Source organism: Sebastes fasciatus, chromosome 3 (genome assembly GCF_043250625.1).
Source record: "Sebastes fasciatus isolate fSebFas1 chromosome 3, fSebFas1.pri, whole genome shotgun sequence".
NCBI classification, from domain to species: Eukaryota; Metazoa; Chordata; class Actinopteri; order Perciformes; family Sebastidae; genus Sebastes; species Sebastes fasciatus.
In genome coordinates, this window is record NC_133797.1 from 12517795 (window position 1) to 12544295 (window position 26501).

General features: G+C 41.4%; 3 protein-coding genes across 3 annotated transcripts; all 3 read left to right on the top strand.

Annotated features, from left to right (window-relative positions):
• Positions 1-7298: 7298 nt before the first annotated feature.
• Positions 7299-9755, top strand: LOC141764086 (keratin, type I cytoskeletal 13-like). Its single transcript, XM_074629025.1, has 7 exons — positions 7299-7849; positions 8127-8209; positions 8353-8509; positions 8643-8804; positions 8934-9059; positions 9155-9372; positions 9489-9755. Exons 1-7 carry the CDS (start codon positions 7382-7384, stop codon positions 9616-9618), a joined length of 1344 nt encoding a protein of 447 aa, XP_074485126.1. The 5' UTR covers positions 7299-7381; the 3' UTR covers positions 9619-9755.
• A 5082-nt stretch (positions 9756-14837) lies between these two features.
• LOC141764087 (keratin, type I cytoskeletal 13-like) lies at positions 14838-17264 on the top strand. Its single transcript, XM_074629026.1, has 7 exons — positions 14838-15364; positions 15642-15724; positions 15868-16024; positions 16158-16319; positions 16449-16574; positions 16670-16887; positions 17004-17264. The coding sequence occupies exons 1-7, from the start codon at positions 14891-14893 to the stop codon at positions 17125-17127; spliced, it is 1344 nt and encodes a 447-aa protein (XP_074485127.1). The 5' UTR covers positions 14838-14890; the 3' UTR covers positions 17128-17264.
• A 5084-nt stretch (positions 17265-22348) lies between these two features.
• Positions 22349-24775, top strand: LOC141764080 (keratin, type I cytoskeletal 13-like). The gene is made up of 7 exons (XM_074629012.1): positions 22349-22875; positions 23153-23235; positions 23379-23535; positions 23669-23830; positions 23960-24085; positions 24181-24398; positions 24515-24775. The coding sequence occupies exons 1-7, from the start codon at positions 22402-22404 to the stop codon at positions 24636-24638; spliced, it is 1344 nt and encodes a 447-aa protein (XP_074485113.1). The 5' UTR covers positions 22349-22401; the 3' UTR covers positions 24639-24775.
• The last annotated feature ends 1726 nt before the right edge of the window (positions 24776-26501 follow it).

The following is a 26501-nucleotide window of genomic DNA, read 5'->3' on the forward strand; positions in this document are numbered from 1 at the left end:
ACTCTGATTATATTTGATTCACAGAAATAGAAAACACAGTAGGCTGTGTTGCTTCATGGTTGTGTGCACCACATGAGGAAATGATTTCCCTCAACTGACTGCAATTATTCTTATTATTACCCAAACACAAGCAATTAAGTGCCTCATTTTGTGCACATATGGGCTCCTGATTCAGCTCAGTTGAGTTCACTCACAGTATCAAAGAGACAAGGAAGGTTTTGGTAAAAAAAAAAAAAAAGTGACTCTGCTCAGTTTTGTTGTAAATTTCCAGGTGATGCAAGAATTACCACTGTGAAGGGTGCGGTTAATACCTGCAGGGCATCACACCCTGAAATTGAATAAACACAAGGGCAGAGAGACATTGTCATACGGTGAGTCATGGCAGCTCTCACTCCCTCTCCTATGAGATAGAAAGGGAGATATTGTTTTATGTTGGCTCATACCTTACAGTCACACACCCAGGTAGAAGCGCTCCGGGCTGTTTCTCATGTCATGGCATGTCACGACGCATTTCGAGCATACTGTTCCTGCTTTCACCTCAAGCGAGGCACTTCGTACTCAGACTTGAATGAGCCTTCTGCATTCTGAGGAGTCACATTCCCGTTCACATGAAAAGTGGACAGGGTGTGTGACACAGTAAATGTGTCAAAAAAGACCGACTGGTATGTTTTTTTTGGCAAAAGCCCTGCCAGTTGGAGTGCACGTACAACTCTCACACTTACCATGTGCATTGCATAGCAGATTGTCACCCACTAGATACAGGGAATACATCAATTAGTCTGCAGTGAGGTTTGAATATACTTTAACCTTATCTTCTGAAAAGGTGAAAAGGTATTTTCAGTGAATGCAGAATGCACTAGCTTGCAGGAGCATCTCAATTAAAAGCATGCACACCTCATTCGTACTTTGCTTCACACGAGAACCACAGCCAGACCGCGCCCTACCGCCACACATACCATCACCATTAATCACTCAGCTCACATAATCCACCCTTTCTTTGCCGGAGCAGAAGAGTGTACATAGTGTCTGTTTGTTGCAGAACATTGTGTTACAATTAAATATCTTAATTTTGTTTTCAAATGAATACAATCAGGTATTTTGATAACACCAAAGAAGCATATTTGGATACAAGATGCAACGTGTAAGGGAATGTGGACAGAGATAATCGTGTTAAAACAATATATGAAGGCTCTGTGTTTTACTTAAAAAAATCCTAAAACAAGATAATCTGAATATAAATGCAGACTGAATGAAAATGTTTCAGCAACAATGCTCTGCTTCACACTCCGTACTGTAGAACCACAGTCTCACCTGGAGTCTACTGAGCAGCTCCTTAGAGCAGCAGGGGGTCAAGTGGGTAATACTCTGGTCACAAGCCCACTTCTCAACCTCTAGACCAGAGATTCTCAAACTTTTTGGGGCCAGGGACTCCCTCTTAATTGTAACACCGATACTCTTACTACCATTTGTACTCTTAGATGCCATTGGAACTATTTTGATTCTAAAACCTTTCAACCTAAATACTTCAGACCTGTTTGATAGTGATAAACAGAAACACATTTCAATTTGAGTCATGTTAAGATAAGATGAGATAATCCTTTATTAGTCCCAGAGCGGGGAAATTAGCAATGTTATTGAATGTTAACACCTCTTATATACCTTTAAACTGAGGGGGATTTTATTCAGATTGCATTTGGACTCAACAGCATTCATAGCTTACATTTCAAATAATTGATTTTAAAAGCTTTCAGAAAAATGAACAGTAGCAAGACATAGTTCTAATAAATCTTTAAACTTACCAGTCTAAAACTGCTTCAGCTTAATAATAATGCACTCACTGCTGTGTGTCGCAATCATATCAGAGTTTCTATTGGCCCAAAGCTAACCTGGGTGGGAGTAATGGACACAATATGCTTGTTTCATTGCCGTAAATTGTCCCCACCTGTAGATATGCACTTTTTAATGATACAGCACTATTTTATAATGCATAGCAAATTATTTCGCTGACCCCTGACAGAGTGCCATCGACCACGCTTTGAGAATCACTGCTTTAGACCACTGCTGCCGAAAAGGGACTTTTATGTGATTTTTCTGTGTGGTTTTTCAAAGGAATTAATGTCAAGTAAGTGCAATAATGAATTCACCTACATTAAGTACAAAGCTTCTTAACATAACTAAAGTATGCAGCATTTAAAGACTAAAGACTTGAGAAATTAGTAAAGCATGAAAGTTTAGATTCTATACTGATTCAGTTCGTATCTGAAGCGTATAGGAATTATTAGGAATCCTGCAGGCACTGAAAATGTTTATTTTATATGTCAGAAGTTGAGATGTGAACTTTCAACAAAGCGGGTGCTACTAACAGGTCAAAATTCTCACTTGTGTAACATTACAGATCATGACATGACACCGCTAAAACTAATACACGCTAACGTTACATAACATAAAAGAAGTCTATGGTGGTTCTGTGAGGCTGTACTTCAAGGGACAATTTTCACCTATTATGTGGATGTCCAATTAGTGTTGATGGTAAATAGTCAATTGGAGCAATACATTCCTCAGTGCCTGCTATATTGACCCACGTCAGTGACGTAGTCACCGTGACGTCACCCATTGGTTTATGGACTGCTGTTTTGAAGCCTCAAGTTCAGAACTTTGGCCGTCGCCATCTTGGTTTTTGCAACCAGAAGTGACACGAGAGGGTGAAGTTAAGTACAACAGAACGCTGAATAAGACATTTTAAGGTGACCAAATTATTACAATTAACTTGCATGAACTAAAAACACAGTTTGAAAGGGTTAAAGTTATAAGACAAAAACACAGTCAACTCCCTGACAGACCTGAATCAATCACAAGGTAGCCACGCCCTAAAGCATCCCCTGCTTTATGGTCTATTTGACTCTAAATGGGACCATTATTTAAAAAGGTTATAATTAACTTAATTAATTAACTTATAATTAACTGAAAACACACTGTGAAAGGGTTAAAGTTCTAAGATGAAAACACGGACAACTCCAAGACTGGACAACGCCGTGGTAGCGACCTGTCAATCACAAGGTAGCCACGCCCTAAAGCATACCCTATGGTTTATTTGACTCCAAATGGGACCATAATTTACTAAATGAACATCATGCTGTATTGAAGAAGACTTGAAACTAGCGACTTAGACCATAAACTCATGTTTACAATGTTTACTGAGGTAATAAATCAAGTGAGAAGTAGAGTCATTTTCTCATAGACTTCTATACAATCACACTTCTTTTTGCAACCAGAGGAGTCGCCCCCTGCTGGCTGTTAGAGAGAATAGAATAATAGAAATTTTAAGGCACTTCTGCATTGGCTCCACTTCTCAGACCCTCAGGTAGTACACTGTACTGACCCAGAAAGCAGAGTTCGTAGCTGCAAAATCTGTTGTGGGGCTGCACGGGGGTGCAGTGGTTAGCAGCACTGTCGCCTCAAAGCTAGAGGGTCGCAGATTCAAATCTGGCTTGGGTCCCTTCTGTGTGGAGTTTGCATGTTCACCCCGCGTCAGCGGGAGTTTTCTCCGGGTTCTCCGGCTTCCTCCCACAGTCCAAAGACATGCAGGTTAGGTTAATTGTTGACTCTAAATGTCCCGTAGGTGTGAATGTGAGAGTGAATGGTTGTCTGTCTCTCTGTGTCAGCCCTGTGATAGTCTGGAGACCTGTCCAGGGTGTACCCCGCCTTCGCCCAATGTCAGCTGGGATCGGCTCCAGCACCCCCGCGACCCCGACTGGGCTAAGCGGTTACTGATTGGATGGAAAATCTGTTGTTCTTCCTGCATCCAGCGCCGTCACTTGACGTGACAGTGACGTAGTTGGAGACAAGAACAAACTACAGGCTATTTCAGGTTGGATTTCTCTGGGTAGCCAGGAGGCATCCTGTAGATGGCGCTCAAAAACAGAACTTCTTTGGTTTCTTCGCTTTTATTGCTAACTAGCTACGTATTCCAACAGTGAAAATGGCATCCCAAAATATGAGTGCCAAGTGGACAAGGATTCATTTTAAATTTTTCCTCTCTAGAGCCAGTGTTTGGTTTGTCCGTTCTGGGCTACGGTAGAAACATAGCGGACTCCGTGAAGAGGACCCGCTCCCTGTGTAGATATAAACAGCTCATTCTAAGGTAACGAAAACACAACGATTCTTATTTTCAGGTGATTATACACTAATGAAAACATACTTACTAATATTGTATTCCATTTCTATCAATAGATCCCCCTAAATGCTACACGCTGTTCCTTAAACCAAAGGTTTGGACAAATACATTTTTTGACTTGATGCCGCTAGATGAAAAGTGAAGGGATCACCAAAGTGATACTGAGGGAGACATTGAATGTTTGAACCAAATTTCATGGTAACTCATCCAATGGTTGTTGAGATATTTCAGTCTGGATCGGCTGACTGACTTTGCCACTCATAGAGCCATTCTGCTAGCTTGGTTAAAACTGTACTACATATTAACATATTAAAGCTTCAGTAGGCAGAATATTTTGGCATTATTGGGCAACAATTCCATAATAACCTTTCAGCATATTGTAAATCAAGTGTTCTGAGAGAAAACTAGACTTCTGCACCTCCTCTGTTTTCAGGCTTTAAAAAATCTAGCCTGTGACGGGAGACTTTGGCCAATCACAGGTCATTTCAGAGAGAGAGCGTTCCTATTGGCTGTTCATTCATCGGAGGCAGCTGTCAATCACTTGCGAACTCTGATCAAACGGTCAAACTAGGCAGCGATGATCAAATATGAATCAATATTCTGTTACTGTAATGCCTATTTCTCTCCTCAAATGTTTTCAGAAACATCTTGTAGTGTACTGTTTAGCTGTGAAATGAGAAAGTTTGCTCCGGCTGGTGGGCGGTGCTTGGTATTTCCTCAACTGATCTCAACATGGCGGCCGGGTCACAAACTTTCTCATTTCACAGCTAAACAGTACACTACAAGATGTTTATGAAAACGTGTTATGATTACCTGCAGATTACCTGTCCTAAGCACTACTGTCAGGACACATTAAACGTTTTATAAAAATAACTTTTTGTTAATACATCACATGCTGAACCATAGCATGTTAAAAGCAAACTGTACACCTCAGATTGTAATGCTAAAATACCAAATGTTTAATACTGTTACATTGCACAAGCGGATGCATTTTGCCGGTCTGTTGAAAGAGGGTATAATTTACTAAATATGTTGCAATTTGATATTGATAATGCTAAAAGCAAGTTTGATTTCATGTTTTGTAAAAAAGACGTGTGTATTTCAGGACCTGTAATGATAACATGCTGATCAGATGATTTAATCCAATTAAAAGTGGTTAATTTTTTACAGCTGTATTTCACAACAGCATGAATTTTCATTTCAGAAAATGTCGTTTTTTTTTGTGAAGAATTACAAAAACAAATTGCGCAACTCAACCACACCCCAAGTTACATTCTTCAAGTGACCTGCAGAGCCTTGTGAGACAGTGAGTGATATTTGGGCTGATACAATTGTTGCCTACTGCCTGAGGAAAAATGCCTGCCTTACAACAGTCAGTTACTATTAAAATGTATTTAAAAAAACAAGAAAAATGTTCTATATGTTTGCATAGATTCTATTTAGTTTTTATCACTGAAGTGATTCAGTTATTTGCAAGTTGTTCAATGTGCATCAATGTGTTCAGCATTTCATGAAATGTGAGCTATTCATTCTACAGAAAACTGACTTGTGCAATCGTTTATCGCAGAGATGTATGTTTCTCACAGTGGTTCGGTGTCTCACACATTAACATGTCTTTGACAATTGTTCTTTTAATTCTGACACTAACTTACAGGTAACTTTACATAAACTTGCTCAACCAGTACGTTGTTGGAATATGCTGTTTAAACCTCTCCAGTGCCACACCCTTATGTTATTCTATCGCAGGGATGTCTGATTGAACAAATATAACAATGTGCACATTGTTGCGCTGTATTATGTGAACGCACATTTACACCATCACTTGGTTCTGCTGTCAGTGCAAACGATACATCTTTAAGAAGTGAGATTGGAAGCTAAATGTTTTAAATGGTACAAATGTCAAGAGACAATGACGTTCACCACTAAATTTACTTACTTACATACTTGCAGGCAAACTTGAATTTGCCTGCAAGTATCATTCGCATCTGCGAATGAGGCAGTGAAACCCTTAATGAAGTGCAACTAAGCTGTGTGTACACATAAGAAGTTGGTGTGTTGGTGTGAAAATGCTATCTCCAGTGAGAGAAAATTATTTTCACTCATATATTACTGGGGTTTCAAACTATCTTGGGCATTATTTATAGCCGTTTAGCACATGCATGTGATGAGTTTGCAACCTCGAAATGAATATCAGCAGTAAAAAGGAACATCTGGCTTGTATAACTCCAGGCTGTAGATGTGCAGTCTGCAATAGTAATTTGTTAGTTAGAAGTAAAACAACTCTTGAAGCAAAATGCCTGTAAAGACTTGAACTAAATACTGTGGCAAAATGGAAAGGAGCAAACAAGCAAGCGCTTGTTCTTGTTTGGGAATGATGCACATGCCAAAGTACAATGCCAAGAAAAATACAGAACATGCAGGCACATCTGTGTTTTTCCAGCAGTGCTGTGCCCAGTCTTGAATAAGGCCAGGTATCGACTGACGTCATTGAAGTCTATAAAAACTGCTTATAACTGAAAACCCTGCAGGCTATTGTTGAGCAAATCAAAAAAGAGAGTATCAAAATTGAAATTTAAGATGCGATAAATAACCGAAACTATGACAAAAGAACCAATAGAGAGAAAAGACAAAGAGGTGTGTGAGAAGAAGTTTGCTGGCTGAGAGTCAAGTGAAAAACACAACTATCATAATGATCTATTTTACAGTGTTTGCAATGCTTGCTGCCTTGGTAACATAACAGGTTAAACTAACCTGAGGCTGACAGTAACGGGCGTGTCTGTTTCACAATTTACAGTATACTTTGTAGAAATGAAATATAAAGGTTCACAAGGATGCCCTGTCTTCATGCACATTAGTATGGCGCATGGGTTTAAAGGATGCATGGAATAATGAAGCCATTGTATGAGGTTTGCAGGTAGTTGTGAGGTTTGGATGAATTCAGTAACTTGACTAACAAAATGGGATTAAGTTTAATCCCTCTTCCTCCTTCTGATCGTGACACAAAATGAGCCTGAAGGGTGTGTGTGATGGGCGGGGCAGAGCAACCATTTTAGGTAATGCTCCTCCCTTGCAGTCCTGCACGCCCCCACCCACAGCCGGAGGCAGCAGCAGCCTTGTGCAGGATAAAAAGGGGGCAGAGGCAAAGCTCTGCATCTCAGTCCATCTCATTCTCTCCAAGGCAGGTAGACCTCCTGAGCACTCTTCACAATGTCGATGTTTTCCCAGCGTTCAGGCATGATTGGCTATGGAAGACTCTCTGGTAGTGGTGGTGGTGGTGGTGTAGTCTCATCGCGAAGGGCGACCAGCGTGTATGGTGGTGCAGGTGGCTCTGGGTCAAGAATGTCAGTTTCCTCCGGCAGTTCGTTTGGAGGGGGAGCATCCGGAGGCTATGGCGGAGGCTTCAGCGGAGGCTTCGGCGGAGGCTCCGGCGGAGGCTCCGGCGGAGGCTTCGGCGGATGCTCCGCCGACATGGACCTCCATGTCGGGGCCAATGAGAAGGCCACCATGCAGAACCTGAACGACCGTCTGGCCTCCTACCTGGACAAGGTGCGCAGCCTGGAGAATGCCAACGCTGAACTGGAGCTCAAGATCCGCCAGTTCTTGGAGAGTAAGACCTCCCCCTCTTCCCGTGACTACTCCGCGTACATGGCCACCATTGCTGACCTGCAAAACAAGGTATGTCACATGACTTTCTGATTCCTGAATGAGATACCAAAGCATGTCACACTGTAATACAATGCAGCTATCAGATTAATATGTGGTGCCTTTGAACTTTATCTTACCCCGAGTGGCAAAGCATGATTTTGCGGAGACCATTACTATCCTCGTGTTCCATTCAGTGCTTTTATAAGGTGTTGTTGTCTGCATATTTCATTTACAGAGTCTCTTTGGAGTCAGTTTGATGAAAGAATTGCACTAATTATGTCAAATGAAACCTTGCTTCATCACACAGATCCAGCTGGCCACCTGTACCAATGGAGGCATCTATCTGTCCATTGACAATGCAAAACTGGCAGCGGACGACTTCAGAACCAAGTAAGTATCGGGATGAGAGACAGAGAGTGTCTGAAACAGAGTAAAATAGGGAAAAAAAGCTCTGAAATAACTTGGAAGCAAAACATGGAAGATGTATACATTGATGTTAAGTTGCAAATGTCCGATCTCTTGCTGCCTCACAGGTTCGAAAATGAGCTAGCCATGCGTCAATCAGTGGAGGCAGATATCGCCGGTCTAAAGAGACTGTTGGATGAGCTGACACTGTCCAGATCAGACCTGGAGATGCAGATAGAAGGCCTCAAGGAGGAGCTGATCTTCCTCAAGAAGAACCACGAGGAGGTGGGTAGCAAACGCTTGACAGCAGTCATCTGATTGGGTTTGCATTTAATCTGCTGTCTCCGAATGTCGAATAAAATCTACTCAAACAGTTTCGCAATCATCCACCTTTTACCAAACTCCTCTTATTCAACAGGAATTGCTATCAATGAGAACCCAGATGGGCGGACAGATCAATGTGGAGGTGGAAGCAAAACAACAGCCAGACCTGAGCCTCATTATGGCTGAAATTCGTGAGCAGTATGAGGGCACGGCCGCCAAGAACAAGAGAGACCTTGATTGCTGGTTCCAATCAAAGGTAAGACTGGGCCAAAACCCTGGTGATGATATTAATTGACTAAGTAACTTCTCATTGCCTATTTAGACTGGTACGTATGTAACATATGTAGTTATACATGACACTGATGTTCTCCCATGTCTACTGCAGTCAGAGGTGCTGAATAAGGAGGTGGCAGCCAGCACAGAGAGTCTCAATACGTCCAGGTCAGAGATCTCTGAGATCCGTCGCACACTGCAAGGCCTGGAGATCGAGCTACAGTCCCAACTCAGCATGGTAAATGATAACGACCTACGGCATTTACATACAATTTGATGCACCTACTGTATTTTTCAGTTTAATCACTCCTTCTCTTCACCTTCCTCCTCCAGAAATCGTCCCTGGAAGGCACCTTAGCAGAGACAGAGGGACGGTATTCCATGCAGCTCCAGGGCCTCCAGTTTCAGGTGACGAGCCTGGAAGAACAGCTGACGTGTATGCGTGTTGACATGGAACGCCAGGGCCAAGAATACAAAATGCTGCTCGACATCAAGACCCGTCTGGAGATGGAGATCGCAGAATACAGGAGGCTCATGGACGGAGAGGGCAGGTAATTTGTCTGCAAAGAATTATTCTGTCCTTTCATTTTAAACTAATTACTATCTCTGTAAAGTGAGGTATTATACCGATACTTAATGCAAGCACTGTGATTCTCCCCCTCCTCAGTGCTGGTGTTATTGGTTCAAGTTCAAGTTCAAGTTCCTCCTCATCTACCAAGGTGGTAATACGCACAGAGGAATTGAGGGATGGCAAAGTGGTGTCCTCCTCCTCCTCCACCCAGAGAACATCATCATAATCATCTACATCTAATGTGTCTCGTGCAGCAAACGCAACACCAGGTGCCACACCTGAAAACCACAAGCAACATATGAATCCAATTCTTCCTTCACATACACATGTGAATGCAATAAAATGATGCCAGTTTGCTGACTACCACGTTGTCTTGTCTGACTTATTTGTGTCTTAATTCCAAATGATGTTTTGATAGTGGCATGGTTTTGAGATGAACTAAAGGTCGTCCTGACAAGAGTTACTTTGGATATTTGGTAGGTCCTTGTTATGATTATTTTTGACAGATTTGTGAAACCTAAAAAGCTTGAGGCTGTGTCAGTGTCCAGGGCCGGCTCTAGCCCTTTTTCTAGCCCTAGGCAAAATTTGGATTTGGAGCCCCACCTTCTGGGTTAGGTTTCAACCCCCCAGAACCCTAACCCTAGCCCCATAAACCGCAGTACACATCAGACACCGCAATGGTTTTAAGACAAAGAATTAAGATTTTTATTCTCAGAAATAACTGTAGTTATTATAATATAAATAACCAATTGGTCCCTGATATTGTTGGCTTAAAAGTGTTTAATAAGTTTCACTACATTTCACTACAATTTTATTATGAGGGCAGATGATAAAGTATTAGAAAGACAGTTAGAGGGGTGAAAAGTGTATTTCTTTCTTCATTTCTTTTTTTGTTTATTTGTTACCTCAATGCAGAAAATGAGGAAGGGGCACCCATCGGCATTTAAATATATAGATATATACTGTATATATATATATATATATATATATATATAAATATATATACTTACTGTTAATTTTGAAGATTTTTTACCTAGTTGCTGGTGTACGATTTATTATTTTAATGATAAATAACAATTCAATAAATTTACAGTATATGTTTGTATTTATTTGTTAGGAAAGCAATGTTTAAGTCAAGCCTGATGTTGCCTTACACATAAAAGAATGATTCCAGTCACTTCCACACAGTGAGGCATACAGCTCATTAATTAAACACTGGTATTGGAACCAAAGCCCAGTTATGCAGAGTCCTGCATTTGAATCTGCTTTCTCCAGAAGTCCTCATGCACATTTGGATGTGAGCATGAATTAGACTGGACTGGCAACTTGTCAAGGGAGTTTGCTTAATTTTCACCCAATGCATGCTGGGATCGGTCCCAGCCCCTCATTACACTGATTAAAGCTGCTTCAACCAATGTTTGGCCACTAGGGGGCAGAGCTTGTATGCAGTTTACAGAATTGACAACCAATGGTGCACATTTATTCCTATGAAAGTTTTGCTTTTCTAGGCTCTAAAAAAACAAAAAAATATTAAACATTGATGGTTTAGAAATTCCAAAATAATAATTGACCTTGTTTGCACTTTGATGAGTCCTCTCAAGAGTTCCACTGACGTCTCTTTTATAATGGTAGTCTATGGGGGAAATGCTTTGTGAGTCACAGGGGATTTTTAGGTGCCCTACTAGGTTGTTAGTTTGGCCACTGAGACAAAAAGGCAGGAAGGCTGACTTGCCACACCTTGTTACAGTCTTTCTCATTCGCTTTGGCTCAATTCTCGAATGAGAATTATTTTTTTCAAAACAATGTGTTCAAATCTCTGAACCATTAGTTTGTTTTTTCACAACAGATTAGAATTTCTCATTCATTCAAGCAAATTGCACCTGTGCAAAGAGTCAGTACAATTGTCTACAATTTGCACAATAACCACTTGCACATATCTTGCTGGTCAAAACTGATGAGTTGACTCTCAGTGAAACTGTCATCCTCTTCACAACGTCTAAACATTCTTTCATTGTTTCAGTCATCACATGCAAAATGACCCATTCAAATATCAAAATCTGACAATGTATATTCCATAAATATCTGACATGGTGTTACGTACTGTGAGGAGGTACAATTAGTTGTTTTTTTACTGAACTACAGCAGCTTTTTTTAATTGTTGCAGGGTTTTTAAATTTATTTTAATGACATTGATGCCATTTTGTGGCAAATATTATATTTTTTTTGCCAGTGCTTCCAATTTATCACTCGATCTCATCCACATCCACATCAACGGTCTTGCTGCTCCCGACCACCCTTCCATCCACAACTGTCTCCACCACTGTGATGACCTTTGTGACCACTGAGGAAAAGAAAAGATACAACAATCATGAGCGAATCACATCACATTTCTCAAACCCAGTTAAAAATCAAGTAGTATTTCAATGATAAAATATGAATTATATGCATGCTTACCTTGTCTTGTGCTGGTAATGGAGAGAAGAAGAAAGAAGAAAGCATTAGTCTAGAACATACTGACATGAAATCAAACTGGAGTGGATATTTATTTTTCACTGTATCAGTGTTTCTCTCCGTCTCACCTTTCATCCTCCCCATCCAGCAGTCTCCTGTACTCCGCGATCTCCAACTCCAGCCGCGTCTTGAGGTCCAGCAGCATGTCGTACTCCTGCTTGGTGGTGGCGATGTTGGCGCAGAGCTGGGACAGCTGAGCCTCCAGGTTTGTGACCATGGTCTGGAGGCTTGCTAGCTGTGTAGTGTAACGCGACTGGGTCTCGGCCAGGGTGCCCTCCAGAGCCACGATTCTTATTTTCAGGTGATTATACACTAATGAAAACATACTTACTAATATTGTATTCCATTTCTATCAATAGATCCCCCTAAATGCTACACGCTGTTCCTTAAACCAAAGGTTTGGACAAATAACTTTTTTGACTTGATGCCGCTAGATGAAAAGTGAAGGGATCACCAAAGTGATACTGAGGGAGACATTGAATGTTTGAACCAAATTTCATGGTAACTCATCCAGTGGTTGTTGAGATATTTCAGTCTGGATCGGCTGACTGACTTTGCCACTCCTAGAGCCATTCTGCTAGCTTGACTAAACTGTACTACATATTAACATATTAAAGCTTCAGTAGGCAGAATATTTTGGCATCATTGGGCAACAATTCCATAATAACCTTTCAGCATATTGTAAATCAAGTGTTCTGAGAGAAAACTAAACTTCTGCACCTCCTCTGTTTTCAGGCTTTAAAAAATCTAGCCTGTGACGGGAGACTTTGGCCAATCACAGGTCATTTCAGAGAGAGAGCGTTCCTATTGGCTGTTCATTCAACGGAGGCAGCTGTCAATCACTTGCAAACTTTATCAAACGGTCAAACTAGGCAGCGCTGATCAAATATGAATCAATATTCTGTTACTGTAATGTCTATATCTCACCTCATATGTTTTCAGAAACATCTTGTAGTGTACTGTTTAGCTGTTAAATGAGAACGTTTATGACCCGGCAGCCATGTTGAGATCAGTTGAGGAATTACCAAGCAGGAATGCTCTCTGCCTGAGGAAAAATGCCTGCCTTACAACAGTCAGTTACTATTAAAATGTATTTAAAAAAACAAGAAAAATGTTCTATATGTTTGCATAGATTCTATTTAGTTTTTATCACTGAAGTGATTCAGTTATTTGCAAGTTGTTCAATGTGCATCAATGTGTTCAGCATTTCATGAAATGTGAGCTATTCATTCTACAGAAAACTGACTTGTGCAATCGTTTATCGCAGAGATGTATGTTTCTCACAGTGGTTCGGTGTCTCACACATTAACATGTCTTTGACAATTGTTCTTTTAATTCTGACACTAACTTACAGGTAACTTTACATAAACTTGCTCAACCAGTACGTTGTTGGAATATGCTGTTTAAACCTCTCCAGTGCCACACCCTTATGTTATTCTATCACAGGGATGTCTGATTGAACAAATATAACAATGTGCACATTGTTGCGTTGTATTATGTGAACGCACATTTACACCATCACTTGGTTCTGCTGTCAGTGCAAACGATACATCTTTAAGAAGTGAGATTGGAAGCAACATTTTTTAAATGGTACAAATGTCAAGAGACAATGACGTTCACCACTAAATTTACTTACTTACATACTTGCAGGTGAACTTGAGTGCGGCATCTGCGAATGAGGCAGTGAAACCCTTAATGAAGTGCAACTAAGCTGTGTGTACACATAAGAAGTTGGTGTGTTGGTGTGAAAATGCTATCTCCAGTGAGAGAAAAATATCTTCACTCATATATTACTGGGGTTTCAAACTATCTTGGGCATTATTTATAGCCGTTTAGCACATGCATGTGATGAGTTTGCAACCTCGAAATGAATATCAGCAGTAAAAAGGAACATCTGGCTTGTATAACTCCAGGCTGTAGATGTGCAGTCTGCAATAGTAATTTGTTAGTTAGAAGTAAAACAACTCTTGAAGCAAAATGCCTGTAAAGACTTGAACTAAATACTGTGGCAAAATGGAAAGGAGCAAACAAGCAAGCGCTTGTTCTTGTTTGGGAATGATGGACATGCCAAAGTACAATGCAAAGAAAAATACAGAACAGGCACATCTGTGGTTTTCCAGCAGTGCTGTGCCCAGTCTTGAATAAGGCCAGGTATCGACTGACATCATTGAAGTCTATAAAAACTGCTTATAACTGAAAACCCTACAGGCTATTGTTGAGCAAATCAAAAAAGAGAGTATCAAAATTGAAATTTAAGATGCGATAAATAACCGAAACTATGACAAAAGAACCAATAGAGAGAAAAGACAAAGAGGTGTGTGAGAAGAAGTTTGCTGGCTGAGAGTCAAGTGAAAAACACAACTATCATAATGATCTATTTGACAGTGTTTGCAATGCTTGCTGCCTTGGTAACATAACAGGTTTGGCCAGCACAGTGTATCAGTCTTGTTCAAGAATCAGGTCACAAAATTCAGTTAAGACACCTCACCTGAAGATGGAAAAAACCCAGCCAGATTTGACTGAATAACTAACCTGAGGCTGACAGTAACGGGCGTGTCTGTTTCACAATTTACAGTATACTTTGTAGAAATGAAATATAAAGGTTCACAAGGATGCCCTGTCTTCATGCACATTAGTATGGCGCATGGGTTTAAAGGATGCATGGAATAATGAAGCCATTGTATGAGGTTTGCAGGTAGTTGTGAGGTTTGGATGAATTCAGTAACTTGACTAACAAAATGGGATTAAGTTTAATCCCTCTTCCTCCTTCTGGTCGTGACACAAAATGAGCCTGAAGGGTGTGTGTGATGGGCGGGGCAGAGCAACCATTTAGGTAATGCTCCTCCCTTGCAGTCCTGCACGCCCCCACCCACAGCCGGAGGCAGCAGCAGCCTTGTGCAGGATAAAAAGGGGGCAGAGGCAAAGCTCTGCATCTCAGTCCATCTCATTCTCTCCAAGGCAGGTAGACCTCCTGAGCACTCTTCACAATGTCGATGTTTTCCCAGCGTTCAGGCATGATTGGCTATGGAAGACTCTCTGGTAGTGGTGGTGGTGGTGGAGTAGTCTCATCGCAAAGGGCGACCAGCGTGTATGGTGGTGCAGGTGGCTCTGGGTCAAAAATCTCAGTTTCCTCCGGCAAATTCGGCGGTGGAGGTGGTTATTTTGGAGGGGGATCATCCGGAGGCTTTGGAGGGGGATCATCCGGAGGCTATGGCGGAGGCTTCGGCGGAGGCTTCGGCGGAGGCTCCGCCGACATGGACCTCCATGTCGGGGCCAATGAGAAGGCCACCATGCAGAACCTGAACGACCGTCTGGCCTCCTACCTGGACAAGGTGCGCAGCCTGGAGAAGGCCAACGCTGAACTGGAGCTCAAGATCCGCCAGTTCTTGGAGAGTAAGACCTCCCCCTCTTCCCGTGACTACTCCGCGTACATGGCCACCATTGCTGACCTGCAAAACAAGGTATGTCACATGACTTTCTGATTCCTGAATGAGATACCAAAGCATGTCACACTGTAATACAATGCAGCTATCAGATTAATATGTGGTGCCTTTGAACTTTATCTTACCCCGAGTGGCAAAGCATGATTTTGCGGAGACCATTACTATCCTCGTGTTCCATTCAGTGCTTTTATAAGGTGTTGTCGTCTGCATATTTCATTTACAGAGTCTCTTTGGAGTCAGTTTGATGAAAGAATTGCACTAATTATGTCAAATGAAACCTTGCTTCATCACACAGATCCAGCTGGCCACCTGTACCAATGGAGGCATCTATCTGTCCATTGACAATGCAAAACTGGCAGCGGACGACTTCAGAACCAAGTAAGTATCGGGATGAGAGACAGAGAGTGTCTGAAACAGAGTAAAATAGGGAAAAAAAGCTCTGAAATAACTTGGAAGCAAAACATGGAAGATGTATACATTGATGTTAAGTTGCAAATGTCCGATCTCTTGCTGCCTCACAGGTTCGAAAATGAGCTAGCCATGCGTCAATCAGTGGAGGCAGATATCGCCGGTCTAAAGAGACTGTTGGATGAGCTGACACTGTCCAGATCAGACCTGGAGATGCAGATAGAAGGCCTCAAGGAGGAGCTGATCTTCCTCAAGAAGAACCACGAGGAGGTGGGTAGCAAACGCTTGACAGCAGTCATCTGATTGGGTTTGCATTTAATCTGCTGTCTCCGAATGTCGAATAAAATCTACTCAAACAGTTCCGCAATCATCCACCTTTTACCAAACTCCTCTTATTCAACAGGAATTGCTATCAATGAGAACCCAGATGGGCGGACAGATCAATGTGGAGGTGGACGCAAAACAACAGCCAGACCTGAGCCTCATTATGACTGAAATTCGTGAGCAGTATGAGGGCACGGCCGCCAAGAACAAGAGAGACCTTGATTGCTGGTTCCAATCAAAGGTAAGACTGGGCCAAAACCCTGGTGATGATATTAATTGACTAAGTAACTTCTCATTGCCTATTTAGATTGGTACGTATGTAACATATGTAGTTATACATGACACTGATGTTCTCCCATGTCTACTGCAGTCAGAGGTGCTGAATAAGGAGGTGGCAGCCAGCACAGAGAGTCTCAATACGTCCAGGTCAGAGATCTCTGAGATCCGTCGCACACTGCAAGGCCTGGAGATCGAGCTACAGTCCCAACTCAGCATGGTAAATGATAACGACCTACGGCATTTACATACAATTTGATGCACCTTCTGTATTTTTCAGTTTAATCACTCCTTCTCTTCACCTTCCTCCTCCAGAAATCGTCCCTGGAAGGCACCTTAGCAGAGACAGAGGGACGGTATTCCATGCAGCTCCAGGGCCTCCAGTTTCAGGTGACGAGCCTGGAAGAACAGCTGACGTGTATGCGTGTTGACATGGAACGCCAGGGCCAAGAATACAAAATGCTGCTCGACATCAAGACCCGTCTGGAGATGGAGATCGCAGAATACAGGAGGCTCATGGACGGAGAGGGCAGGTAATTTGTCTGCAAAGAATTATTCTGTCCTTTCATTTTAAACTAATTACTATCTCTGTAAAGTGAGGTATTATACCGATACTTAATGCAAGCACTGTGATTCTCCCCCTCCTCAGTGCTGGTGTTATTGGTTCAAGTTCAAGTTCCTCCTCATCTACCAAGGTGGTAATAGTCACAGAGGAATTGAGGGATGGCAAAGTGATGTCCTCCTCCTCCTCCACCCAGAGAACATCATCATAATCATCTACATCTAATGTGTCTCGTGCAGCAAACGCAACACCAGGTGCCACACCTGAAAACCACAAGCAACATATGAATCCAATTCTTCCTTCACATACACATGTGAATGCAATAAAATGATGCCAGTTTGCTGACTACCACGTTGTCTTGTCTGACTTATTTGTGTCTTAATTCCAAATGATGTTTTGATAGTGGCATGGTTTTGAGATGAACTAAAGGTCGTCCTGACAAGAGTTACTTTGGATATTTGGTAGGTCCTTGTTATGATTATTTTTGACAGATTTGTGAAACCTAAAAAGCTTGAGGCTGTGTCAGTGTCCAGGGCCGGCTCTAGCCCTTTTTCTAGCCCTAGGCAAAATTTGGATTTGGAGCCCCACCTTCTGGGTTAGGTTTCAACCCCCCAGAACCCTAACCCTAGCCCCATAAACCGCAGTACACATCAGACACCGCAATGGTTTTAAGACAAAGAATTAAGATTTTTATTCTCAGAAATAACTGTAGTTATTATAATATAAATAACCAATTGGTCCCTGATATTGTTGGCTTAAAAGTGTTTAATAAGTTTCACTACATTTCACTACAATTTTATTATGAGGGCAGATGATAAAGTATTAGAAAGACAGTTAGAGGGGTGAAAAGTGTATTTCTTTCTTCATTTCTTTTTTTGTTTATTTGTTACCTCAATGCAGAAAATGAGGAAGGGGCACCCATCGGCATTTAAATATATAGATATATACTGTATATATATATATATATATATATATATATATAAATATATATACTTACTGTTAATTTTGAAGATTTTTTACCTAGTTGCTGGTGTACGATTTATTATTTTAATGATAAATAACAATTCAATAAATTTACAGTATATGTTTGTATTTATTTGTTAGGAAAGCAATGTTTAAGTCAAGCCTGATGTTGCCTTACACATAAAAGAATGATTCCAGTCACTTCCACACAGTGAGGCATACAGCTCATTAATTAAACACTGGTATTGGAACCAAAGCCCAGTTATGCAGAGTCCTGCATTTGAATCTGCTTTCTCCAGAAGTCCTCATGCACATTTGGATGTGAGCATGAATTAGACTGGACTGGCAACTTGTCAAGGGAGTTTGCTTAATTTTCACCCAATGCATGCTGGGATCGGTCCCAGCCCCTCATTACACTGATTAAAGCTGCTTCAACCAATGTTTGGCCACTAGGGGGCAGAGCTTGTATGCAGTTTACAGAATTGACAACCAATGGTGCACATTTATTCCAATGAAAGTTTTGCTTTTCTAGGCTCTAAAAAAACAAAAAAATATTAAACATTGATGGTTTAGAAATTCCAAAATAATAATTGACCTTGTTTGCACTTTGATGAGTCCTCTCAAGAGTTCCACTGACGTCTCTTTTATAATGGTAGTCTATGGGGAAAATGCTTTGTGAGTCACAGGGGATTTTTAGGTGCCCTACTAGGTTGTTAGTTTGGCCACTGAGACAAAAAGGCAGGAAGGCTGACTTGCCACACCTTGTTACAGTCTTTCTCATTCGCTTTGGCTCAATTCTCGAATGAGAATTACTTTTTTCAAAACAATGTGTTCAAATCTCTGAACCATTAGTTTGTTTTTTCACAACAGATTAGAATTTCTCATTCATTCAAGCAAATTGCACCTGTGCAAAGAGTCAGTACAATTGTCTACAATTTGCACAATAACCACTTGCACATATCTTGCTGGTCAAAACTGATGAGTTGACTCTCAGTGAAACTGTCATCCTCTTCACAACGTCTAAACATTCTTTCATTGTTTCAGTCATCACATGCAAAATGACCCATTCAAATATCAAAATCTGACAATGTATATTCCATAAATATCTGACATGGTGTTACGTACTGTGAGGAGGTACAATTAGTTGTTTTTTTACTGAACTACAGCAGCTTTTTTTAATTGTTGCAGGGTTTTTAAATTTATTTTAATGACATTGATGCCATTTTGTGGCAAATATTATATTTTTTTTGCCAGTGCTTCCAATTTATCACTCGATCTCATCCACATCCACATCAACGGTCTTGCTGCTCCCGACCACCCTTCCATCCACAACTGTCTCCACCACTGTGATGACCTTTGTGACCACTGAGGAAAAGAAAAGATACAACAATCATGAGCGAATCACATCACATTTCTCAAACCCAGTTAAAAATCAAGTAGTATTTCAATGATAAAATATGAATTATATGCATGCTTACCTTGTCTTGTGCTGGTAATGGAGAGAAGAAGAAAGAAGAAAGCATTAGTCTAGAACATACTGACATGAAATCAAACTGGAGTGGATATTTATTTTTCACTGTATCAGTGTTTCTCTCCGTCTCACCTTTCATCCTCCCCATCCAGCAGTCTCCTGTACTCCGCGATCTCCAACTCCAGCCGCGTCTTGAGGTCCAGCAGCATGTCGTACTCCTGCTTGGTGGTGGCGATGTTGGCGCAGAGCTGGGACAGCTGAGCCTCCAGGTTTGTGACCATGGTCTGGAGGCTTGCTAGCTGTGTAGTGTAACGCGACTGGGTCTCGGCCAGGGTGCCCTCCAGAGCCACGATTCTTATTTTCAGGTGATTATACACTAATGAAAACATACTTACTAATATTGTATTCCATTTCTATCAATAGATCCCCCTAAATGCTACACGCTGTTCCTTAAACCAAAGGTTTGGACAAATAACTTTTTTGACTTGATGCCGCTAGATGAAAAGTGAAGGGATCACCAAAGTGATACTGAGGGAGACATTGAATGTTTGAACCAAATTTCATGGTAACTCATCCAGTGGTTGTTGAGATATTTCAGTCTGGATCGGCTGACTGACTTTGCCACTCCTAGAGCCATTCTGCTAGCTTGACTAAACTGTACTACATATTAACATATTAAAGCTTCAGTAGGCAGAATATTTTGGCATCATTGGGCAACAATTCCATAATAACCTTTCAGCATATTGTAAATCAAGTGTTCTGAGAGAAAACTAAACTTCTGCACCTCCTCTGTTTTCAGGCTTTAAAAAATCTAGCCTGTGACGGGAGACTTTGGCCAATCACAGGTCATTTCAGAGAGAGAGCGTTCCTATTGGCTGTTCATTCAACGGAGGCAGCTGTCAATCACTTGCAAACTTTATCAAACGGTCAAACTAGGCAGCGCTGATCAAATATGAATCAATATTCTGTTACTGTAATGTCTATATCTCACCTCATATGTTTTCAGAAACATCTTGTAGTGTACTGTTTAGCTGTTAAATGAGAACGTTTATGACCCGGCAGCCATGTTGAGATCAGTTGAGGAATTACCAAGCAGGAATGCTCTCTGCCTGAGGAAAAATGCCTGCCTTACAACAGTCAGTTACTATTAAAATGTATTTAAAAAAACAAGAAAAATGTTCTATATGTTTGCATAGATTCTATTTAGTTTTTATCACTGAAGTGATTCAGTTATTTGCAAGTTGTTCAATGTGCATCAATGTGTTCAGCATTTCATGAAATGTGAGCTATTCATTCTACAGAAAACTGACTTGTGCAATCGTTTATCGCAGAGATGTATGTTTCTCACAGTGGTTCGGTGTCTCACACATTAACATGTCTTTGACAATTGTTCTTTTAATTCTGACACTAACTTACAGGTAACTTTACATAAACTTGCTCAACCAGTACGTTGTTGGAATATGCTGTTTAAACCTCTCCAGTGCCACACCCTTATGTTATTCTATCACAGGGATGTCTGATTGAACAAATATAACAATGTGCACATTGTTGCGTTGTATTATGTGAACGCACATTTACACCATCACTTGGTTCTGCTGTCAGTGCAAACGATACATCTTTAAGAAGTGAGATTGGAAGCAACATTTTTTAAATGGTACAAATGTCAAGAGACAATGACGTTCACCACTAAATTTACTTACTTACATACTTGCAGGTGAACTTGAGTGCGGCATCTGCGAATGAGGCAGTGAAACCCTTAATGAAGTGCAACTAAGCTGTGTGTACACATAAGAAGTTGGTGTGTTGGTGTGAAAATGCTATCTCCAGTGAGAGAAAAATATCTTCACTCATATATTACTGGGGTTTCAAACTATCTTGGGCATTATTTATAGCCGTTTAGCACATGCATGTGATGAGTTTGCAACCTCGAAATGAATATCAGCAGTAAAAAGGAACATCTGGCTTGTATAACTCCAGGCTGTAGATGTGCAGTCTGCAATAGTAATTTGTTAGTTAGAAGTAAAACAACTCTTGAAGCAAAATGCCTGTAAAGACTTGAACTAAATACTGTGGCAAAATGGAAAGGAGCAAACAAGCAAGCGCTTGTTCTTGTTTGGGAATGATGGACATGCCAAAGTACAATGCAAAGAAAAATACAGAACAGGCACATCTGTGGTTTTCCAGCAGTGCTGTGCCCAGTCTTGAATAAGGCCAGGTATCGACTGACATCATTGAAGTCTATAAAAACTGCTTATAACTGAAAACCCTACAGGCTATTGTTGAGCAAATCAAAAAAGAGAGTATCAAAATTGAAATTTAAGATGCGATAAATAACCGAAACTATGACAAAAGAACCAATAGAGAGAAAAGACAAAGAGGTGTGTGAGAAGAAGTTTGCTGGCTGAGAGTCAAGTGAAAAACACAACTATCATAATGATCTATTTGACAGTGTTTGCAATGCTTGCTGCCTTGGTAACATAACAGGTTTGGCCAGCACAGTGTATCAGTCTTGTTCAAGAATCAGGTCACAAAATTCAGTTAAGACACCTCACCTGAAGATGGAAAAAACCCAGCCAGATTTGACTGAATAACTAACCTGAGGCTGACAGTAACGGGCGTGTCTGTTTCACAATTTACAGTATACTTTGTAGAAATGAAATATAAAGGTTCACAAGGATGCCCTGTCTTCATGCACATTAGTATGGCGCATGGGTTTAAAGGATGCATGGAATAATGAAGCCATTGTATGAGGTTTGCAGGTAGTTGTGAGGTTTGGATGAATTCAGTAACTTGACTAACAAAATGGGATTAAGTTTAATCCCTCTTCCTCCTTCTGGTCGTGACACAAAATGAGCCTGAAGGGTGTGTGTGATGGGCGGGGCAGAGCAACCATTTAGGTAATGCTCCTCCCTTGCAGTCCTGCACGCCCCCACCCACAGCCGGAGGCAGCAGCAGCCTTGTGCAGGATAAAAAGGGGGCAGAGGCAAAGCTCTGCATCTCAGTCCATCTCATTCTCTCCAAGGCAGGTAGACCTCCTGAGCACTCTTCACAATGTCGATGTTTTCCCAGCGTTCAGGCATGATTGGCTATGGAAGACTCTCTGGTAGTGGTGGTGGTGGTGGAGTAGTCTCATCGCAAAGGGCGACCAGCGTGTATGGTGGTGCAGGTGGCTCTGGGTCAAAAATCTCAGTTTCCTCCGGCAAATTCGGCGGTGGAGGTGGTTATTTTGGAGGGGGATCATCCGGAGGCTTTGGAGGGGGATCATCCGGAGGCTATGGCGGAGGCTTCGGCGGAGGCTTCGGCGGAGGCTCCGCCGACATGGACCTCCATGTCGGGGCCAATGAGAAGGCCACCATGCAGAACCTGAACGACCGTCTGGCCTCCTACCTGGACAAGGTGCGCAGCCTGGAGAAGGCCAACGCTGAACTGGAGCTCAAGATCCGCCAGTTCTTGGAGAGTAAGACCTCCCCCTCTTCCCGTGACTACTCCGCGTACATGGCCACCATTGCTGACCTGCAAAACAAGGTATGTCACATGACTTTCTGATTCCTGAATGAGATACCAAAGCATGTCACACTGTAATACAATGCAGCTATCAGATTAATATGTGGTGCCTTTGAACTTTATCTTACCCCGAGTGGCAAAGCATGATTTTGCGGAGACCATTACTATCCTCGTGTTCCATTCAGTGCTTTTATAAGGTGTTGTCGTCTGCATATTTCATTTACAGAGTCTCTTTGGAGTCAGTTTGATGAAAGAATTGCACTAATTATGTCAAATGAAACCTTGCTTCATCACACAGATCCAGCTGGCCACCTGTACCAATGGAGGCATCTATCTGTCCATTGACAATGCAAAACTGGCAGCGGACGACTTCAGAACCAAGTAAGTATCGGGATGAGATACAGAGAGTGTCTGAAACAGAGTAAAATAGGGAAAAAAAGCTCTGAAATAACTTGGAAGCAAAACATGGAAGATGTATACATTGATGTTAAGTTGCAAATGTCCGATCTCTTGCTGCCTCACAGGTTCGAAAATGAGCTAGCCATGCGTCAATCAGTGGAGGCAGATATCGCCGGTCTAAAGAGACTGTTGGATGAGCTGACACTGTCCAGATCAGACCTGGAGATGCAGATAGAAGGCCTCAAGGAGGAGCTGATCTTCCTCAAGAAGAACCACGAGGAGGTGGGTAGCAAACACTTGACAGCAGTCATCTGATTGGGTTTGCATTTAATCTGCTGTCTCCGAATGTCGAATAAAATCTACTCAAACAGTTCCGCAATCATCCACCTTTTACCAAACTCCTCTTATTCAACAGGAATTGCTATCAATGAGAACCCAGATGGGCGGACAGATCAATGTGGAGGTGGACGCAAAACAACAGCCAGACCTGAGCCTCATTATGACTGAAATTCGTGAGCAGTATGAGGGCACGGCCGCCAAGAACAAGAGAGACCTTGATTGCTGGTTCCAATCAAAGGTAAGACTGGGCCAAAACCCTGGTGATGATATTAATTGACTAAGTAACTTCTCATTGCCTATTTAGATTGGTACGTATGTAACATATGTAGTTATACATGACACTGATGTTCTCCCATGTCTACTGCAGTCAGAGGTGCTGAATAAGGAGGTGGCAGCCAGCACAGAGAGTCTCAATACGTCCAGGTCAGAGATCTCTGAGATCCGTCGCACACTGCAAGGCCTGGAGATCGAGCTACAGTCCCAACTCAGCATGGTAAATGATAACGACCTACGGCATTTACATACAATTTGATGCACCTTCTGTATTTTTCAGTTTAATCACTCCTTCTCTTCACCTTCCTCCTCCAGAAATCGTCCCTGGAAGGCACCTTAGCAGAGACAGAGGGACGGTATTCCATGCAGCTCCAGGGCCTCCAGTTTCAGGTGACGAGCCTGGAAGAACAGCTGACGTGTATGCGTGTTGACATGGAACGCCAGGGCCAAGAATACAAAATGCTGCTCGACATCAAGACCCGTCTGGAGATGGAGATCGCAGAATACAGGAGGCTCATGGACGGAGAGGGCAGGTAATTTGTCTGCAAAGAATTATTCTGTCCTTTCATTTTAAACTAATTACTATCTCTGTAAAGTGAGGTATTATACCGATACTTAATGCAAGCACTGTGATTCTCCCCCTCCTCAGTGCTGGTGTTATTGGTTCAAGTTCAAGTTCCTCCTCATCTACCAAGGTGGTAATAGTCACAGAGGAATTGAGGGATGGCAAAGTGATGTCCTCCTCCTCCTCCACCCAGAGAACATCATCATAATCATCTACATCTAATGTGTCTCGTGCAGCAAACGCAACACCAGGTGCCACACCTGAAAACCACAAGCAACATATGAATCCAATTCTTCCTTCACATACACATGTGAATGCAATAAAATGATGCCAGTTTGCTGACTACCACGTTGTCTTGTCTGACTTATTTGTGTCTTAATTCCAAATGATGTTTTGATAGTGGCATGGTTTTGAGATGAACTAAAGGTCGTCCTGACAAGAGTTACTTTGGATATTTGGTAGGTCCTTGTTATGATTATTTTTGACAGATTTGTGAAACCTAAAAAGCTTGAGGCTGTGTCAGTGTCCAGGGCCGGCTCTAGCCCTTTTTCTAGCCCTAGGCAAAATTTGGATTTGGAGCCCCACCTTCTGGGTTAGGTTTCAACCCCCCAGAACCCTAACCCTAGCCCCATAAACCGCAGTACACATCAGACACCGCAATGGTTTTAAGACAAAGAATTAAGATTTTTATTCTCAGAAATAACTGTAGTTATTATAATATAAATAACCAATTGGTCCCTGATATTGTTGGCTTAAAAGTGTTTAATAAGTTTCACTACATTTCACTACAATTTTATTATGAGGGCAGATGATAAAGTATTAGAAAGACAGTTAGAGGGGTGAAAAGTGTATTTCTTTCTTCATTTCTTTTTTTGTTTATTTGTTACCTCAATGCAGAAAATGAGGAAGGGGCACCCATCGGCATTTAAATATATAGATATATACTGTATATATATATATATATATATATATATATATAAATATATATACTTACTGTTAATTTTGAAGATTTTTTACCTAGTTGCTGGTGTACGATTTATTATTTTAATGATAAATAACAATTCAATAAATTTACAGTATATGTTTGTATTTATTTGTTAGGAAAGCAATGTTTAAGTCAAGCCTGATGTTGCCTTACACATAAAAGAATGATTCCAGTCACTTCCACACAGTGAGGCATACAGCTCATTAATTAAACACTGGTATTGGAACCAAAGCCCAGTTATGCAGAGTCCTGCATTTGAATCTGCTTTCTCCAGAAGTCCTCATGCACATTTGGATGTGAGCATGAATTAGACTGGACTGGCAACTTGTCAAGGGAGTTTGCTTAATTTTCACCCAATGCATGCTGGGATCGGTCCCAGCCCCTCATTACACTGATTAAAGCTGCTTCAACCAATGTTTGGCCACTAGGGGGCAGAGCTTGTATGCAGTTTACAGAATTGACAACCAATGGTGCACATTTATTCCAATGAAAGTTTTGCTTTTCTAGGCTCTAAAAAAACAAAAAAATATTAAACATTGATGGTTTAGAAATTCCAAAATAATAATTGACCTTGTTTGCACTTTGATGAGTCCTCTCAAGAGTTCCACTGACGTCTCTTTTATAATGGTAGTCTATGGGGAAAATGCTTTGTGAGTCACAGGGGATTTTTAGGTGCCCTACTAGGTTGTTAGTTTGGCCACTGAGACAAAAAGGCAGGAAGGCTGACTTGCCACACCTTGTTACAGTCTTTCTCATTCGCTTTGGCTCAATTCTCGAATGAGAATTACTTTTTTCAAAACAATGTGTTCAAATCTCTGAACCATTAGTTTGTTTTTTCACAACAGATTAGAATTTCTCATTCATTCAAGCAAATTGCACCTGTGCAAAGAGTCAGTACAATTGTCTACAATTTGCACAATAACCACTTGCACATATCTTGCTGGTCAAAACTGATGAGTTGACTCTCAGTGAAACTGTCATCCTCTTCACAACGTCTAAACATTCTTTCATTGTTTCAGTCATCACATGCAAAATGACCCATTCAAATATCAAAATCTGACAATGTATATTCCATAAATATCTGAC

What these genes read in the sequence shown, in the direction of transcription:
- LOC141764086 (XM_074629025.1), top strand. Translation starts at nt 7,382, where the DNA reads ATGTCGATGTTTTCCCAGCGTTCAGGCATGATTGGCTATGGAAGACTC. An exon ending in GCGGACGACTTCAGAACCAA is followed by an intron (nt 8,210 to 8,352) that starts GTAAGTATCGGG and finishes GCTGCCTCACAG; the next exon opens with GTTCGAAAATGAGCTAGCCA. An exon ending in TCAAGAAGAACCACGAGGAG is followed by an intron (nt 8,510 to 8,642) that starts GTGGGTAGCAAA and finishes CTTATTCAACAG; the next exon opens with GAATTGCTATCAATGAGAAC.
- LOC141764087 (XM_074629026.1), top strand. Translation starts at nt 14,891, where the DNA reads ATGTCGATGTTTTCCCAGCGTTCAGGCATGATTGGCTATGGAAGACTC. An exon ending in TTGCTGACCTGCAAAACAAG is followed by an intron (nt 15,365 to 15,641) that starts GTATGTCACATG and finishes TTCATCACACAG; the next exon opens with ATCCAGCTGGCCACCTGTAC. An exon ending in TCAAGAAGAACCACGAGGAG is followed by an intron (nt 16,025 to 16,157) that starts GTGGGTAGCAAA and finishes CTTATTCAACAG; the next exon opens with GAATTGCTATCAATGAGAAC.
- LOC141764080 (XM_074629012.1), top strand. Translation starts at nt 22,402, where the DNA reads ATGTCGATGTTTTCCCAGCGTTCAGGCATGATTGGCTATGGAAGACTC. An exon ending in TTGCTGACCTGCAAAACAAG is followed by an intron (nt 22,876 to 23,152) that starts GTATGTCACATG and finishes TTCATCACACAG; the next exon opens with ATCCAGCTGGCCACCTGTAC. An exon ending in TACAGTCCCAACTCAGCATG is followed by an intron (nt 24,086 to 24,180) that starts GTAAATGATAAC and finishes TTCCTCCTCCAG; the next exon opens with AAATCGTCCCTGGAAGGCAC.